We start from the raw sequence: 17,211 nt of genomic DNA, 5'->3' as shown, positions 1-17,211 counted from the left end.
TCAAACCACATAGTCTAGACTCTAATTGAAAAATAAGAAACATCAATTTTTAATTGATTTCTTAAAATATTATAAATATAAATGTAAAGTTTTTAATATTTTATAAATACCGTGATAACAGCAATATCATTGCAGTAAACGTATGGCTTTGTTAATTTTCCAGTGAATTTTGGGTGAATATCAACACGATAAATAAAATATGCCGTCGAGTCATCAGTAATATATGTAGTGCCCGTGTGCACCGTCATGTCAGGGAAGTTTTTTGACTTTCCAAAGACACAATGAGCCGCTGATAGAACATGTCGGTTAGAAATAATTGAGCCTCCACAAAAAGGTACATTCTTATATTTTAATAACACTTGATAAGGAAAGTCTTTTATGGACACAATTTCTGAGAAGATTTCTGAAAATTTTGTAAGAAACGAACATTTTCATTTTCTAGATACTCGGGTAGAATTCACAAAATCAAGATGTTTAAATTATTTTCAATTTACTTAATAATAAATAGAAATATTTAGTTTATTAAACTATTATAAACATTATGTGTATAATTTTCTCATAGTGATGTCATTTAACTTCTGGTTTCCCTAACGTCCTAAATCTAAATACTAATTTTCTTAAATTTTGTCTTAAAAATTATCTTTCGATTATAGCTATAAGTGTTGGATAAATTATAATTGATTTTATTATTAATCTTAAAGATAAATAAAATATTTCTTTTATCATTAGAATAAATTTTGAGTTTTGACAATCTTGTTTTCTAATTTTAAAGAATTTTCTTAATTGAATGCTGACTAAAATTTCCATTGATAGATATATTATTAGAAAATTATATTAGACAACAAAATTTTATATTATTCATAATTAAGATATTATTTACATAATCTCGCAACTTAAAATTCAGTAAAATATATTGAAACACTATGATAAAATATTACCAGAATATCTAAAACCAAAAGATCATAATTAAATCAATAGAAATTTATCTTAAACTATTTTAATTCTGCTGATATCAAACTTTTAAAATTTAAAATATTCTTAAGAACATATTATTTTTTTCATCATACCAAACTAAGTGTAATGAAATTCTATATTTATTCTTTGACACTTTTAAATTTAAATCTTTTAATATTTATAATATCTTATAAATATTTATGAATATGCTGTATTTAGAGAAAAAAAATGACGAATTATAATTTGATAATAACGTAGTTTGATAGAGTGGTTTTAATAGCTGCTTGTAACATACCAATAAATGATGTAATAAATAAAAATACTGCTAATCGAAGGTCCATATTAGCACATACTAGTTTGTAACTAAAAATTCAGTCGATCGAATCCTTTATAATAGTACGCTCCGATCTTCAAGAAATAAGCATGTGATTCTTCTTTTGATATTTTTTTTTTTTTAAATTAGCCCACCATTTGTTCGTGCACAATATTAAATGACGAAAAACATAAGGTGTTACTCACAAGATTATTTAAAAATTTCCATTATATAACCTAGTAAAATATTTGATAAATATTGAGAAAATACGTCATGAACAGAAGGTCAATGCAATCTTGCGAGAGAGACATCAAAATTAGCATAACAATTTGCATTACTTAATCAGAAAGACATATTACATTTTATCAAATTAAATAAATATTTGTTTTATAAATACTATGAGATTGTAGATATAGAATGAAGGTAAAGAGATTCAATAGCCACGTTAAGTAAATGTTTAAATTCATCTTATACAAATAAACCGAAACTTTTAGCAATCACACAAAAATTAAATTAAAATTACGTTGATGTTCTATATTCTGTCACAAAAAATCTAAAATATTTAACATTTTTAGGCTAGAAATTTATAAATAATACTCATTTGAAACCTTACGATTAAGCATTCGTAAATTCGTATTTGCAGAAAGATTGTTTAAATAAAGAACAGTAAAGTATTTTTTATTTTTAATTATTTCCTATATATTTGCTTCAATAATCATAGGTAAAAATAAATATAGACATATTTATCTAATTAACCTGAAAATGTCGTTAATTCCTCTTTTCCCCATTTTGATATCTTCCCTCTTGAATAAAAAATGATAAAAAATAAAAAAAATTTTGTCTTGTTACATTAGATTTTTCTGACAGTATATAATGGAACTCAATTCATTAATTATGACATATTTTGAACTTTTAGTTATTCAACCAATGGAAAATTGCAGTTATAGTTATTATTTTATTACGCCTCCATCTGATTAAATAATAGTTTGAATTTTTGCTTGATTTTGACATTACTAATCAATAAACTGATACCAAAAGCATTTTTAATATTTCTTTTAGGGTCCAAGGTAACTTTTAAGGAAAATTAAAATTTAAAGCTGTTAATGCTGAAATTTCCAAAATTATATAAAGTTGTTGTTGGATAGACATCTTCGAACAATTATTAAAACTTATTTGTACCATATACCAAATAATATTAGTAATTACTATTTTTCCATAGTCTTATTTGAAAATTTCTTAATTTACAGTGCGTTATTGATTGTTTGTTAGTTACTAGTTAGGAATTGATTTTTATTTGCTATTTGCTTATATTAATATTGAAGTTGCCAAATTCGAGATACAATAAATCTGTATCATTTGTACTTCGATTTTAAAAAACAAGTCTAAACCTATCTGTTTTTGAAAAAATGCACCTTCGTATGGTTTTATTTAAGCTTAACTAATAACTATCCATGTCTTGTATACTCTGATATGGTGCTATCAATAATAAATTACATTTAATAGTTCTATTTTAAGCATGAAAAATTATAAATTGATACTGGAACGTTTAAAAATGTCAAAAGCTCTATGAATATAAGTAAGTGTTGAAATTTTAATATTGAACAACTGAAATAAAGTATGTAAGTAACAAGTTACTTATCATAATATGTTATCTTATGTAAAGTTTCAAATAGAAAATAAAAGAATGGAACTATAAGAATAAATAATTTGTTATAAAAAATTTTAAATGAAAAAAAGTAGAACATAAACAAATATTAAAAATAAATATAAGTAATAATAATAATGAAATAAATTAAAGTTAAAGTGATATATATCAAATTACTCAATAAAGCATTATTATTATACATATTATTACTTTTATTCATTATTATCGAATTACTCGTCATGAACCATATAATATTGCGAGCAATTTCATAAAAATATCAAAAATAATCCTAATAGCCTTGCTTGAAATGAATATTTTTTTATATTAATCTACAGTATCCAGCATATTTATATAATTTGAAATTCTTTTCTTAACTAATTGAAATTTATAAAACTGAGTAATAACTGGAAATAATTTGAAAAAAATCCAACCTATATTTTCAATTTAAAAACACCATGTACAATTCTAAAGAATATTCCATAAATGAATTGTAATCAATTAAAATAATCGTATTGTGAATTATAATCCGATAGAAATAATTAAATTGCAAATTTTTCGTTACTTTTTAAAATTTTATTATATTATTTTATAAAAATAAAAATAATTAGAATTCAGAAATAATATCTACTTATTAAATAATAAAACACTATAATATACGATATGTTTAATAAATTCTGATCGAATTTAGGAAAGCTTTGTTCATTTTTATCCAAATTTATTATCATAGATTATGCTAAGAAATAATCAGAATCTATCTGTAAAATTTATCATCTTTTCAGAAAATAAATAATAACACAGCTTTTTGTCGAAATGAAATTTAGCCAAATAATAAAAGTCTTTTGACTAATAATGTAAAATTATAAGTAAAAGAATGACTAAAAATATAATTATAATAATGTGAGCAAAAACCAAATGTGTAATGTAGTATAAGATAGTCATAAATTTCACCAAATTATTGATAACATTTCATTACAATAGATACATACAAATATTTTGATATAATATATAATCTTGATATATAAATAATCAATAGTGGATAAGTGTATCGATATGTTTGTTTTACAAATCAATTACTGCATTATAAAATTGTGTGAGGCAAAAAATGAATGCACACAAATTTTACCAAGAAAATTTATATTTATTTTTGTCAGCACTTCGAAGTAAATATAATGCTATGCGATTTATGGATACCATTTAAAAATTATATAAAATGTTTAAGCAATTTATTCTAAAATTATTAAAAACATATTGTATTGTAAGTAATGGATATTCATCCAACATCAATTTCGATTTTCTTTTAATCATTTATCTATGCAAAATACAGATGTAAAATAAAAATGGCGATTTTCCATTTATAATATTGAATTTTTAATAAAGCAATTGTTTAAATATCTGATCTATATACCTTAAATAAATATTTCAGTGAAATCAGTCGAGTAGTTTTGCAAAAATCACGTTTATTACTTTGATTTCAGTGGTATTCGAGAAAAATTCGCCTAGGATTTTGATTGTTTAATGTATAAAAATAATTTTTATTTTAAAATTTTTGTATTTCAACAATTGCAGGAAAATCCATGAAACTTTGGATCAAATTCAAGCATAAATTTTCTGAATATTTAAGATTATAAATTAACAGAAAACAAAAGTTTCTTTATCTTTATATAATATTAAAAGAATATATTAGAACATTTAAATCACAATTATGAGTGTTATATATCCCATAATGAATATTCCATTTAATTTATATAAGTTAAATATCATGTGATAAATAAATTGTTTAATTGTATTAGTCATTTATAAATATCTTTTTACAATGTATCAAATAATACAAAACAGGAATATATATCGCATTTAAAGGACACTTTGAATTGTACTAAGTTTTTCAAATACAAAAAAATATATATATGTATTATAATCATAAATTAAACATTCTTCACATAATCATTACACTATATAATCATAGCTTTATAATCATTGTACTATTCTAAAAAAAAAAAGTTTAAATTTCGAATAAAATTTATTCATAGATCTTTTATGCATATGTACTTTTTATTTTTAACTGTTTTTAATATCATATCTTATATTAAACAATTTTTTATATTTAATTAATTATACATTGATGATATGACTTAGTAAAAAGTAATTTCATTTAATATGTTTAATACAAGAACTAGTATGAAATTTGCTAAATATTATTAAAATTTTAATTTTTATTATTTTTTTTTTTTTTTCATAATTATCAATAAAGAAGAAAAGGAAGAAAATTGTTAAAAAAAACTGTTATTAATGTAATGTTATCTTTAAATATAATATGTTTTATATAAATAAGACTTTCATATTGAATTGTTTTTCTTCGATAATTATAATAAGTTTTAGATATATGCTTATTGTAATACATTCATTTTAGTAAAACATATATTTTTCTACTTTTAATTGACACTTGCTTGTTATTCACATATTATTCCTATTAGTTACATCTAAATTACGATTATTATTTACTTATTACTGTTAATTATTATCTACCGTTAATACTAAATGAACGTATAACATTTTATAAAATTACATCATGAAAATGTGAAAAAATTGTATTATCATTACAGATAATTATTTTTTCAATACATGTTTTTTGTTTTTGTCTTAATATAAGTTAAAAAAAAATTTTGTTATTAATATATTAATGATTGCTAATGAAATGCCATGGAAAATGGGATATTCACGCGTAAGCATATATTAACAATTTATTTGCAGATGAAGCAATTAACCTTTGCAGACATACTTGTTATATAATATTATATCATTGTTGATATTTCCATTTTCAAACAAATCAATATTTACTCATTAAATTTATTGGTGTTATTCAAAAGCGAAAAAGATTATTTCAGATTAGGTGTTCCTTGTATAAGGTACTACATATTGGCCAATATTCATTTAATCTTTAAATATATAATTAAAGAAAATGTATATATTATTAAGTTTTTTTTAAGCATTGAGATATTTTTCAAAAATATTAAATTATTAAAAATCTTAAGTGTATTTATTCTAATTATTTATCGTTCCTACATTATATAAAATAGCCTATTGATTGTTAATAATTAAACGTACGCTTACAGAGTAAAAAATAAATTCCAAATCCCATGAATAAATTATAAAATCACAGTTAATTTAAAATTAAAAATTTATTAATTTTATTTAAACCACAATTTTGAATTAATACAGTTTAAACAACCATTTAATATACTTCTTTATATGAGAAATCAATTAATGATGTATTAAATTGTTTACGATGTTATGTATGCAGTAGCAATACGCGTCTTCATAATTTACTTTACCCAAATATTTATGATAAATTAATAAAGATAAACGACTTGATTACAAAGGCGAATGAAAAAATATTTCTGAAACCGGAGTATTAATATTAAAGTAACTATTACAATTAATTTTTATTTGCATTATTTATAAATAGAAAATTTAATTTATTAGTTCGTATCAATAAACCTGCAATAGAAGTTGATTTACATCATTTTAAAACCTATACTATAGTTATTGAAAATTTTATTTTATATATTAGTAATTTCTAATATCTTAAATATAATTCATTGTATACGTATATATATATATATATATATATATATATATATATATATATTGGAAAGAAAATGTTGAATATCAATTACTTATGAAATATAAGAGATTAGCTTGTGTATCCTTCATTGTAACGAATACATATTTTTTAAGGTCACTATATGTATTACGTAAATATTTTTTATGCAAAATATTAAAGGGAACCGTAACTCGATCTTCTTTTGTCGAATAATATGCCTACTAAATATACATGCATTTTTACATAAGAAACTCCTATGATCAATTTTTACATAAGAAAGTTATTAAATATAATAATCTGCCACGTATGCAGTTGCAAGACCGTTATGTATAAATTTGAGATTGGAGTCAATTTTATATAGCTGAATTAGAAAAGAATTTAAAAATTAAAACAATAACTCTTTAATCCAATCATTAATTTCGTATTGAAAGCGTAAAAGTAGTTATTAGACTTATCAATATTACCAGCTTTATATTATGCTTTAAAACATATCTTATCGTTAAGCGTAAAAAATCGTGTAAATACAATATATTTCAAATGAATACGATCGTTTTAAACTTCACTTGTAAAATGAAATTCAATCTACATAAGAGAGCCACTTTTGTAAGTTTCATTTGTTATATTAAGCAAAGTTTTTGAATATATATACTACATGAATATGCGCAAGCTATGTAATAAATTTAAAAGACATTATCCCATATCCTAGGGGTGTTACCTATATACGGCCAGTCCTCTCAAGTCGGATATTAATAGTAAATCACAGCATTCTATCCTTTATCCTTCAAGCCGCTACTAATTTATTTTCTGTAATTAGTGCAATTACAAGCTAGCAGAATTGTATGTTAAAATGACAAAATCACACTCAATTCTAATATTGCAATTCGCAATAATCTATTTGCTATAGTGAAGAATATTTACTAGTGAGAACGCCAAAGTACACATGCAGTACATTTATTATAAAACACATGGTTATCTAAATGAGTTTAGTACGATTATTATCAAATTGAAAATTGATCCTATCGTAATGTATTTTTACATAATATAACAATATCAATAATGTGAAAGATTCGTAAATAGTTGAGAGACAAAAATTTTTAAAATGCAATTGGGTTCAATGGCATAGAGCAAGAAAGTAAAGTATTATTATTATTAAATATATTCTATAATTTATATCATATTAACTATTTAATATTAACTATTTTTGTGCACAAAAAAGAATTTAAAAAGAAAGTCTTTCCTTATCAGGGAATTAAATCCAAGATCTTCTGTTCTTTGAAATAAATTTATTTACATATGCACTTCATTATTCCAGTCAGCGTTTCATAATTTATAAAAAACACTTATTCAAACTGTCTGTAATTTTTTGAATTTTTATTCTCAAGGGTTATAACTTAATATTAGTCATATTTGCAAAAAGATTACATAGGACATATATAAATACATAAATTTTTATTTGAGAATAGTAATTTGTCTTTGATAATGAATAAATTTTTTTAAGTAAATTCATAAAATGTTTGCGTACATATTAAATAGTAACTACAGCGTCGTCTATTTTTTCAGATTAACGAATTTTTATTTATATCCTACTTTGTGCAACTTTTCATAATCCATTTTTTAAATATAGATTTAGCTGTGGTACTATTGAATTTTTGTTTCCATAGATGAAAATTGCGTAAAGACATATGTAATTTTCACGATGAATTAAAATGTTGGAATCACTAATTAAACTTTAAAATAGAAAGCTTATATATTTTAGTTTTTAAGATATTTATCAAGATAAATATTAACACTTGTTTTGTATTTATAAGATTTTATATTCTAACTATATAATGGATTAAGTGATATTGTATAGAATATATATAGTGTTCATTAAGATTACGAATGAAGCTTTGTGATTGTGATATTTTTAAAACATTATTTCAAATAAAAATAATTGTGTAATAATAACAGTACGTTGTTTTTGTATTTATATCGAATCGTGGATGATCTGCGGCATACGATTATTTGTATAACCTTCGAAAATGTAATGAAAATAATGCCAATATAAATAATATAAGGACTTACAAAATAATTTTTACAGTTCTCTTTATTAAGAAATATTACGTAAGACAGTTGACACTTCATAAATAATTTGAACGAGTATTTTATAAAGAGAATGATAAATTAAGTAAAATACTTACCACAGTCACAGTCGAATTAAAATTATTAAAAAAATCATAAAAATGAAACTGATTGGGTTAACATGTTTCTGAAGCAAATAAATATAAAATCGAACATTTAACATCATCAAATATTAAGCTTTCCTATAGTTTTTTTTTTCCTTAACTATGGTCATCAAAATTAATAGCGTTTTATTTTGAGAAATAAAATTTCGGTACTTTTGAATTTCCATGAAAGATATTTAAAAAAATATTACATTGACTCAATGTAAATGGGTTAATATTATGCCGTATTAGTATCTCGATGAATATAGATAAATGAACTTTCGATAAAAGTTTCTTATTAAGCCTTTTGAATAATCGTTTATAAAGCGAATTTAAAACCAGAATTACTTTAAAAAATAGAACATGAATAAAATGAGAAACTTTTCATTATATTTCTTTAAAAATACCTTAGAATTTTAACAATTTTCACATAATTTTTCGGTAACCATATTTATTTAAAAAATTGAAAAATAGTTGTCAAAAAACAAACAATAAATTGAAAAGTATTGATGTGATTAATCTGACCAATTAGATGTGTACGAGATATGTAATGCATTTTATAATAAAATAGCAAATATTAAAATTATGCCATTGAATTAAACAATCATGTAAAATACCAATTTTATTGATGAACTATTAATTTATATATTTGAAAAGTTTAGCAAACAATTATAATTTAATTATTATATTTTATAGTAAAATTGTATATATACTTATGAAATAACAAAATCAAAGTAAATAAAGTTAAGAATTAAATATATTTATATTTCATTTTATTAAATGTTTTATAAAAAATACAATAGATCACACTGGGAAAACTTTTAATATGATTCATTATTTCAAGATTAACAACTATTTTTATTAATTTAGTATGAAATTCATATTGCCAAGAAATATTGATATATATGTAATCATTAGAAAGTCTTACGCTGTCTTAAGATTACTTAAATTAAATGTTAATTTTGCGTGTTCAAATAAAATTTAAATCATCATTTTACGTGAATATCATGTCACGTGAATTCTAATTAGACAAATAGTACCTATTATATTTGCTTCAATAGAATATAAATATTTCCTTTTAATTAACACAAAAATGTTATACGATTATGTTAAGCGTTCAAATATATTAAGAATTTTAAGAATTATTTACATATTTACCAAATATAAATATTGATTATCTGTAATAATTATATAAAAAAAATCAATAAAACATTTATAAGAAATGTAAGGAAATACCACATTTTTATGTAATTGTATATGGAATTAAACAATTTTATAACAAAATTTACATAGTATTCATTATTCTATAAATTTAATAAGTGTCACTAACAATTTTTAATATCGCACAATAAAACTTAATTGAACTATAGAACACTTGATTTCTTCTGGTAGTTAATTTGCATTAATTGGTTTTGATTATTATCTTTATTATATATAGAAATGGATACAATCCTTTTTTGCGATATCTATTGTGATATTTAATGATGATTTAAGTGATGATACGTATGTCAGAGGAAAAAATTAATCAATATGTATAAAAATTTTTTTAAATCTCCATAGTTTTATAATTATTTTAATTTATAATTTTTTTGTTAATATTTTCTTTTATAAATTGTTAGTTTTAGAATTATAATTTCGAATTATCAATTTCATTCTATTTGCCTAACTTAATGAATATCGCGTCATTAATAAACTTATTATAAATGCGTTTGTTATATACAAATCTAAATTTGTCAAAATTATAAAAATAAATAAAATTATAAATATAAATAATAAGACAATTTATGACTTTGAGAGGAGCACAATTTAGTGTACGCGTACGAAAAAAAAACTTTTTCATTTTATCTGAAAGACTTTATTAACATGTTTAATAAAATGATAATAAAAAATTAATAAACGCCAATTAATTTTGAGAGTGTGGGGCGTCTAAATATTTATCGATCTATATTTAAATTGAAAATGAAATATAAGAACATTATTTAAAATGCATTAAAATTCCGATATAATTTATAATGATACAAGTGTAAAGGATAAATATAATTCGTAGAATTACAAGTTAAATGCGCAACGAAAATTTCTTTTTAAAAAGACATTTATTTTCATAAAACGATTCAAAAATCTATATTACATCATACCTTATTTTTACAACAATAATAATAATAAACAAAGACCGTAATGCGTTAGTTATTAATGATAATGCAAATACTTGTCGGCATTACAATTTTATAAAAAACTTTCACATAATGGGTTTTTTGCTTACTTTTTACTAAAAATTTTCCTCACTGTAATGACGAAATAAATTTATATTTAAAGCGCAGTTAAAAAATTGGAGTGAATAAAATGGTATTCGGTGAATAAAGCGAATGAATTAGAACATAATTCTATTCGACGAATTATTTTATTTTTCTCATGATACGCACTGCCATGACATCAGTAATCTTGAAGGTAAATTGATGGTAAAAGAGAGAATAGATAGAGAGAGAAGATTTTCTGGTTCAAAATTTTAAGACGAAATTCATCGCTCGTCTTAAAAGTGCTCAGAAGCTGTGTTCATCAATAGACTTCATCGGAGTCTATTGTCAATTTCATTCGATTTATTAAATTGAACAGCGATCATATTGTAACAAAATAAAGAAGGTACAAGGAGAACGAGTTTCCCTATATGGAAATCATATTATACACGCATCCTTTGAAGTACTGGAATAACAAGTCGACGTACGCTTAGTTTTTCATGTTTTTACTTTTTTTTTTTTTTTTTTTTTAATTCTTTATACGGACATCACACATTCATAGTGAAGTTTATTATAATCCGGAACTAGAGTTAACACTCTTCAATTTTCTTTATGTATAAACAATGTACATTAAGTAACATTTGCCACGAGCAAACTGATCGGCCTCTTCTCTGCTTAATTTTTTTTTTTGTTTTGTTTTCATTTTGTTTTGTTTTGATCCTTTTATTCTCATATACCAAGTATACAATAAAGCTATACACATCTTATATTCGGCATTAAAAATTTCTTCTACTACTCAAGGGTTTGCCAACTGTTACACTGACAAAAATCTTTCAACTGTCTCAAGAAGTATATAAATAATAACGATGTAAAAAAAAAATGTCAATCACTATTTAAAGACGATTTTAAAACTCATGACATTTTCACTCATAATTTTTCGCTAATCCGTAATGAATAATCGACCGAGTAATCTGTATTGTTTTTATTTACTATCATTTTTGGCTACAGATTTTAGTATGTTAATTAATTTCATAAAAATATTTTAGAATCAATTTTTTAAAAAATTTGCTTAAAAATATTTTGTTAGTAAGTACTTTTTACTAGAGATATTTACAGTCATGTTAAAAAAATATAAAATTAGTAGTTTGTACAATTTTCAAAAAATAGAAAAGCTTTTTAACTACAATTCAGCCGGTGAATGTCTAGCGCCTGATTTAATTGTTATGTACGTGTGCGCATATTATCTGTCAATAAAACTCGCTCGATCTAGACGTTCCACTTTACCGACTGACACATAATAAATGAAAACCGAAATGTCGAATATCGAAAATTTAAAGCAAATTATCGAAAATTGACACAAATACTCGTGTATAAAAAATTTAATATGCGCTTTATCAGATGTACAATTTGATTTTTGAATTTCGGTGTAAGTTTACGCATTTAATTGGATATTGTTTATTGTAAAGTAGCCATACCAGAAATATATTATACCACAAATATACGTTATATACTCTCACCCACTTTATATCTCCGCCATCCCTACCCGCCATAATTCTCTAGTTAATTTTGTCTGCTTTTTTTGTTTTTCTTTTATTGCCATTAAATATTTATTGAATTCGGCGAAAAATTATGTATTTGAAGATGAAATGAATTTAAATATGTCATTAAAAGCATAACGAAATTTTGAAATATTTTTTTCAGTGTTAAAGTTAAAACGCATTTTTTTTTTTTTTTTTTTTTTTCATTACTTCAGTAGATGTGCAGCCGGCCTTATTAATTTACAACTAGAATTGAAATACTCGAAACTCTTATAAACGCTTAGAAATACAAATGGCATTCCCCGTGTGAGGCAAGGATACCGGATTTACACTTCGGCTGCCGTAAGCAAATGGCTTGGGAAAGAAATCAAAATGGATAAAGGAACGAATCATCGATTTCCCAAACCGACGAACAAGAGCTCGATATTCTCAATTGTGTTTTTATTTTGCCTGGAAGGTCGCGAGAACAAAGAGAGGTCAAGCCATATATTCAAAAGCTTCATATTTGTCATAATAACCTTATAATACACACGACCGTGACAGACAGCGATCTTTTACAATAGGAACTTTGTCTTTTTTTCTCTTTTTTTTCTCTCTTTTTTTCACGAATTCGGAATGTGTGTTCGTCGCTTATGAATTCGAAAGCCCGAACGATATATCATTTTTTTTCTTTCGAGGCCTGAAATTGCATCCGCCACCCTTTCCCTTCTTAATAAACTGACCCCAGTGGACGATTCTTTTATGACATTTCTCATAAATTCGTTTTCTTTTTCATATGTACACATTTTTATTATAGCTAAAAAACTCCTTTAGTCCTTGAGTTAATATATATATTTCTAAATTACACGAATTTCTCGCGTACTGCTAAATCGCGAATGAAGTAACATTACTTTATGCTCAACCAATACAAATGTTATAATCATCTTGTTGATGCTATTGTCAAATTACTCGATCACTGAGATATTTGTGAAATAAGAAATTTGGTATGTAGGCTTTAACGTTTAAGCTTTTGTGCTTATTATTGTTTTTGTTCTTCTATCTTCCCTTTCATCTCTTTTATAAAAGTTTTGAATAAAGTACATAGTAGCGTTAAATATAAAAACAATGCATGCGAAACTCGAAAAAAATCAGGTCGTTAAAAGATTACTTCATAAAAGCTTTTCCACTAGGGCGCAAGGTTTTTCAAGATCACACTTGTCGTCGGTTTTGACACAAAACACTTTCTCCGACGATCGAGCTACTTTACCATTATTCGTTTTCATTTCGTATTTTTTTCCCCCATTTCTCTTTTGTTTTCTTTACTTTTATCTCTCTCTCTCTCTCTCTCTCTCTCTCTCTCTCTCTCTCTCTCTCTCTCTGTCTTTTATTTTTTTTATTATTTTTTGTTTTTATACATACTTAGAAGTTTTAATCATTAAGGTAGGTATAGAACAATTGGGAATTTTGAAGCAATTAAAAAATATGTTACGAGCCACTGGCCCAAGCTCTCTTATACGCCGAGTTCTCGATTTTAACTTGGTACAATCAACAGCAATGCGTTACTTCATAACAGTTGTATTTTTGTTTCGAGGAGCTGCGTCAAGCGAATTCTAACCGATCCGTAGATATAAACTCGTATGTACCTGTATTATATTTCATCAACGGTATCGTTAAGTCGATCGGTGCGGCACCTCGATTCGGTTGCTCACAATTCTTATCGATTAGCTTTTAATTTACAGTGAAAATTACGCGATGGGATTAAGTCGTCACCATCGTCCCTACGGCCTTTGGCTATTCTTTCCCCACTCCCTAAAAATGAGGTTCATCGCCCCCCCCCCTCTCTCTCTCTCTCTCGTTTATCATTTCTTCCAAACATTCTTTTTTAAATTATGGATGAGTACTTAACACTGATGACATCTATATCGATAATGTCTGCGTCGAATCTCGGAATGGACTCTTTTTTGTTTTATTTTTTTGTTTTTTTTTTTGTATTCTTAATAACGACTAAGAACCTTTTCGTCTTCTGTTATTAATTTTTATTCATTCAATCAGTTTGCTGAGGCCGATAGATCAGACAGAAACATGTATTAATGAATATTTCACACATGCATATATACATACACACGCGCATAATGTATATGTATATATAGAATATGTATAGATACATCAGTTATGTATATCAACGACTTCATCTATACCCTGTGCAATCATTTTTTTTTTGTTCTCTTAATATTTCGACAAATCCTATGTGTTTACTCAGTGTTTGTTTACTTATTTTTCCCCCCTTTCTTAAATCATGTAGTGTCTTTCAAATTAGACCTAGCCTTGTTTCATTAATCAATAATTATAATATTTATATATGTATAATAGATATCTATATATATTTATATTTATGTATAATCACGCCGATGCAGTATTTTACAGCATTGCGTTGAAGTTAGCGTAAGAGGAGCGTCGATTACGCCACACATCGAAACATCGAATTCGCTGCTGCGGCGCGTACAAATTCTACTTTCTCTCACATTGGTGGTGACGCGCCAAACGCAATAGAATATAATGAGGATATATAAACATAACGTTTTCTTTTATATATATATATATATAACGCGATTATAATTAATATTTACGGCGTTAACACAATATTCGGTATCTTCGTTATATGTTCTATATATACGGCATACCGATTATAACTGTATAACGATAAATAGCAATGACTTTGATCGATGTGAGTGCTGAGCACGAGGTCGATTCCGATTTTCATGACTTGAATGCCCTATTTATAATATTATTGATACGATCCTATAATCTCAAATGATTTATTTAAATCACGAATAGTTTAATCGGGGTTTAATAACAATACGCAGCTTAATTGTTTAAATTGCGATATACAGGAAATTGCTAAACAACAAAAAGAACATCGAGGGGTAGAAATTATTTTAAACGTTTGAAGTTTTATGATTTATTTTTTGAAAAAAAAATACTTAATTAAAACTCCATTTCCATATTTACCAATATTCTCATTTCTTTCATGCATTAGTCAAATATGCAATTGTTTATATTTGTATTACAATAGTTTACAGCTTTAAATTATGAGAAAAATGGCGTGGATTGGAATTTTATACAGAAATTCGGAGAAATTTATCAGCTACATAAAATGTACTGAAAACATTAACTTAATGCATACAAAATAAACATTCTCTCGCTTACTCTTTGCCATAGAAAGTGAAATGATTTACAAGAACTTAAACAATTTTAAGCTGATGTACTAAAACATTGTGAATAATAACAATAAAGTTAATAACATTATATTCTCCATATTTTAAAATCTATTTTAATAAAAAATAATTATCATTATTTTGATATTATCTTGGACTGACAAGCTTATATTTTGTTACTGGAATATCAAGAATTTTTTCTAAAGCTTTTATTCGAAAACATCGTAGCAGCCTCGTTCGTACAACTATGTAATGAAAAATTACTTTACCAACTGGTCAAATCAATTTAAACTGCATATATTTAATGATAATCATAAAATTATAGCTAATTAATAAACTTAGATGATATTTGTCGAGCATTATCTGACGCTATTAAACGCCAATTGTTCACTACGAAAATATACAACAAATCATCTGTAAAAGTTAGTATCTGTACTTTCAAGCGATGCACTATTGTACCAGCTATAATAACAAATATGTCTCTAATAAATAAAAATAAAAATAAAAATAATAATAATAATAATAATAATAATAATAATAATAATAATAATTTAAGATAGAAATTTGAAAATGAATGTCAAAAATATTATGTTTAGTATAATAACAATGTATTAGCGATGAAAAAAAGAATGAAAATAACAATTTCAAACATTGCTAATAAATTACTCAATTTCGAAGTTTTTATATAAATCTTTAAAATATTAATTTTAATTAAAACTTTATATCTAATAGTAAAATTTAAAATATTTAAATAGTAAAATTTAAATTTAAAATTACTTTAAAATACCGAATGCACCTGAATTTTTATATGTTTTCTTAATTTTCTTTTTACTCAACTTATCAACATGAATAATTATTTTTATGGCTGGTAAAAGAACGCGTCGATAAAAGTAAGGCTAAGACACGTACACGGTCAATAAAAATTGCATCACGAACATCTACAAGATGCCTTCGTGTTATGACTTATGTTTGATGAGAAGCAAAAATACGATATCCACGATAAACCGTAATGTACTTTTGTATCAAAGAGTTACGATCCCGATATCTTGTTCATCTCAATAAACGGTTCAAGCAACAAAAGCCTAAGTCGAACTCGTGTTAAGCGCAAACACCTCCTCGTGTGATGAAGCTGTTGATCAGTGTATAAAGAACGATGACAGGCGGTCGTTATTTGCATTTTGCATCCATTTTCCAAATTATTTTCGAGACCAAAATGCAACGCTACAACGACTATAAATGACAATACAAACGGTTGAATGCGCATATAGAATTTTACAAAAAGAGGATTAAACAAACGGATCGATCGATTGAAATGAGAGAGATTGAAATGAGAGAAATACAGAGACAGAATTTAAAGAAATAGAAACAATTGGTGAAGTGCATACGTCAAAACAAGTACTCAGCAAAGCTATATTAGGAAGCATACGGTTTAATATACACTCTGCTCAGATGTTAACTTGAACTTTGACTCTTTTCCTTAATTCTTTCATGTTGTATTACCCCCCCCCCCTCTTTCTCTCCCTCTCTCTCT

The 17,211-nt window shown here is 24.8% G+C and overlaps 1 protein-coding gene across 1 annotated transcript; it reads right to left on the bottom strand.

Annotated features, from left to right (window-relative positions):
• LOC105365721 (chymotrypsin-1-like) lies at positions 1–1,466 on the bottom strand. The gene is made up of 3 exons (XM_011503953.1): positions 1,250–1,466; positions 111–403; positions 1–21 (listed from the first exon to the last, which is right to left on the bottom strand). Exons 1-3 carry the CDS (start codon positions 1,293–1,295, stop codon positions 1–3), a joined length of 360 nt encoding a protein of 119 aa, XP_011502255.1. The 5' UTR covers positions 1,296–1,466.
• Positions 1,467–17,211: the final 15,745 nt, after the last annotated feature.

The sequence above is a fragment of the Ceratosolen solmsi genome, unplaced genomic scaffold, assembly GCF_000503995.2.
Source record: "Ceratosolen solmsi marchali unplaced genomic scaffold, CerSol_1.0 scaffold53, whole genome shotgun sequence".
NCBI classification, from domain to species: Eukaryota; Metazoa; Arthropoda; class Insecta; order Hymenoptera; family Agaonidae; genus Ceratosolen; species Ceratosolen solmsi.
Note: the sequence above shows the minus strand (reverse complement) of the source record. Positions and strands in the feature narration are given on the sequence as shown.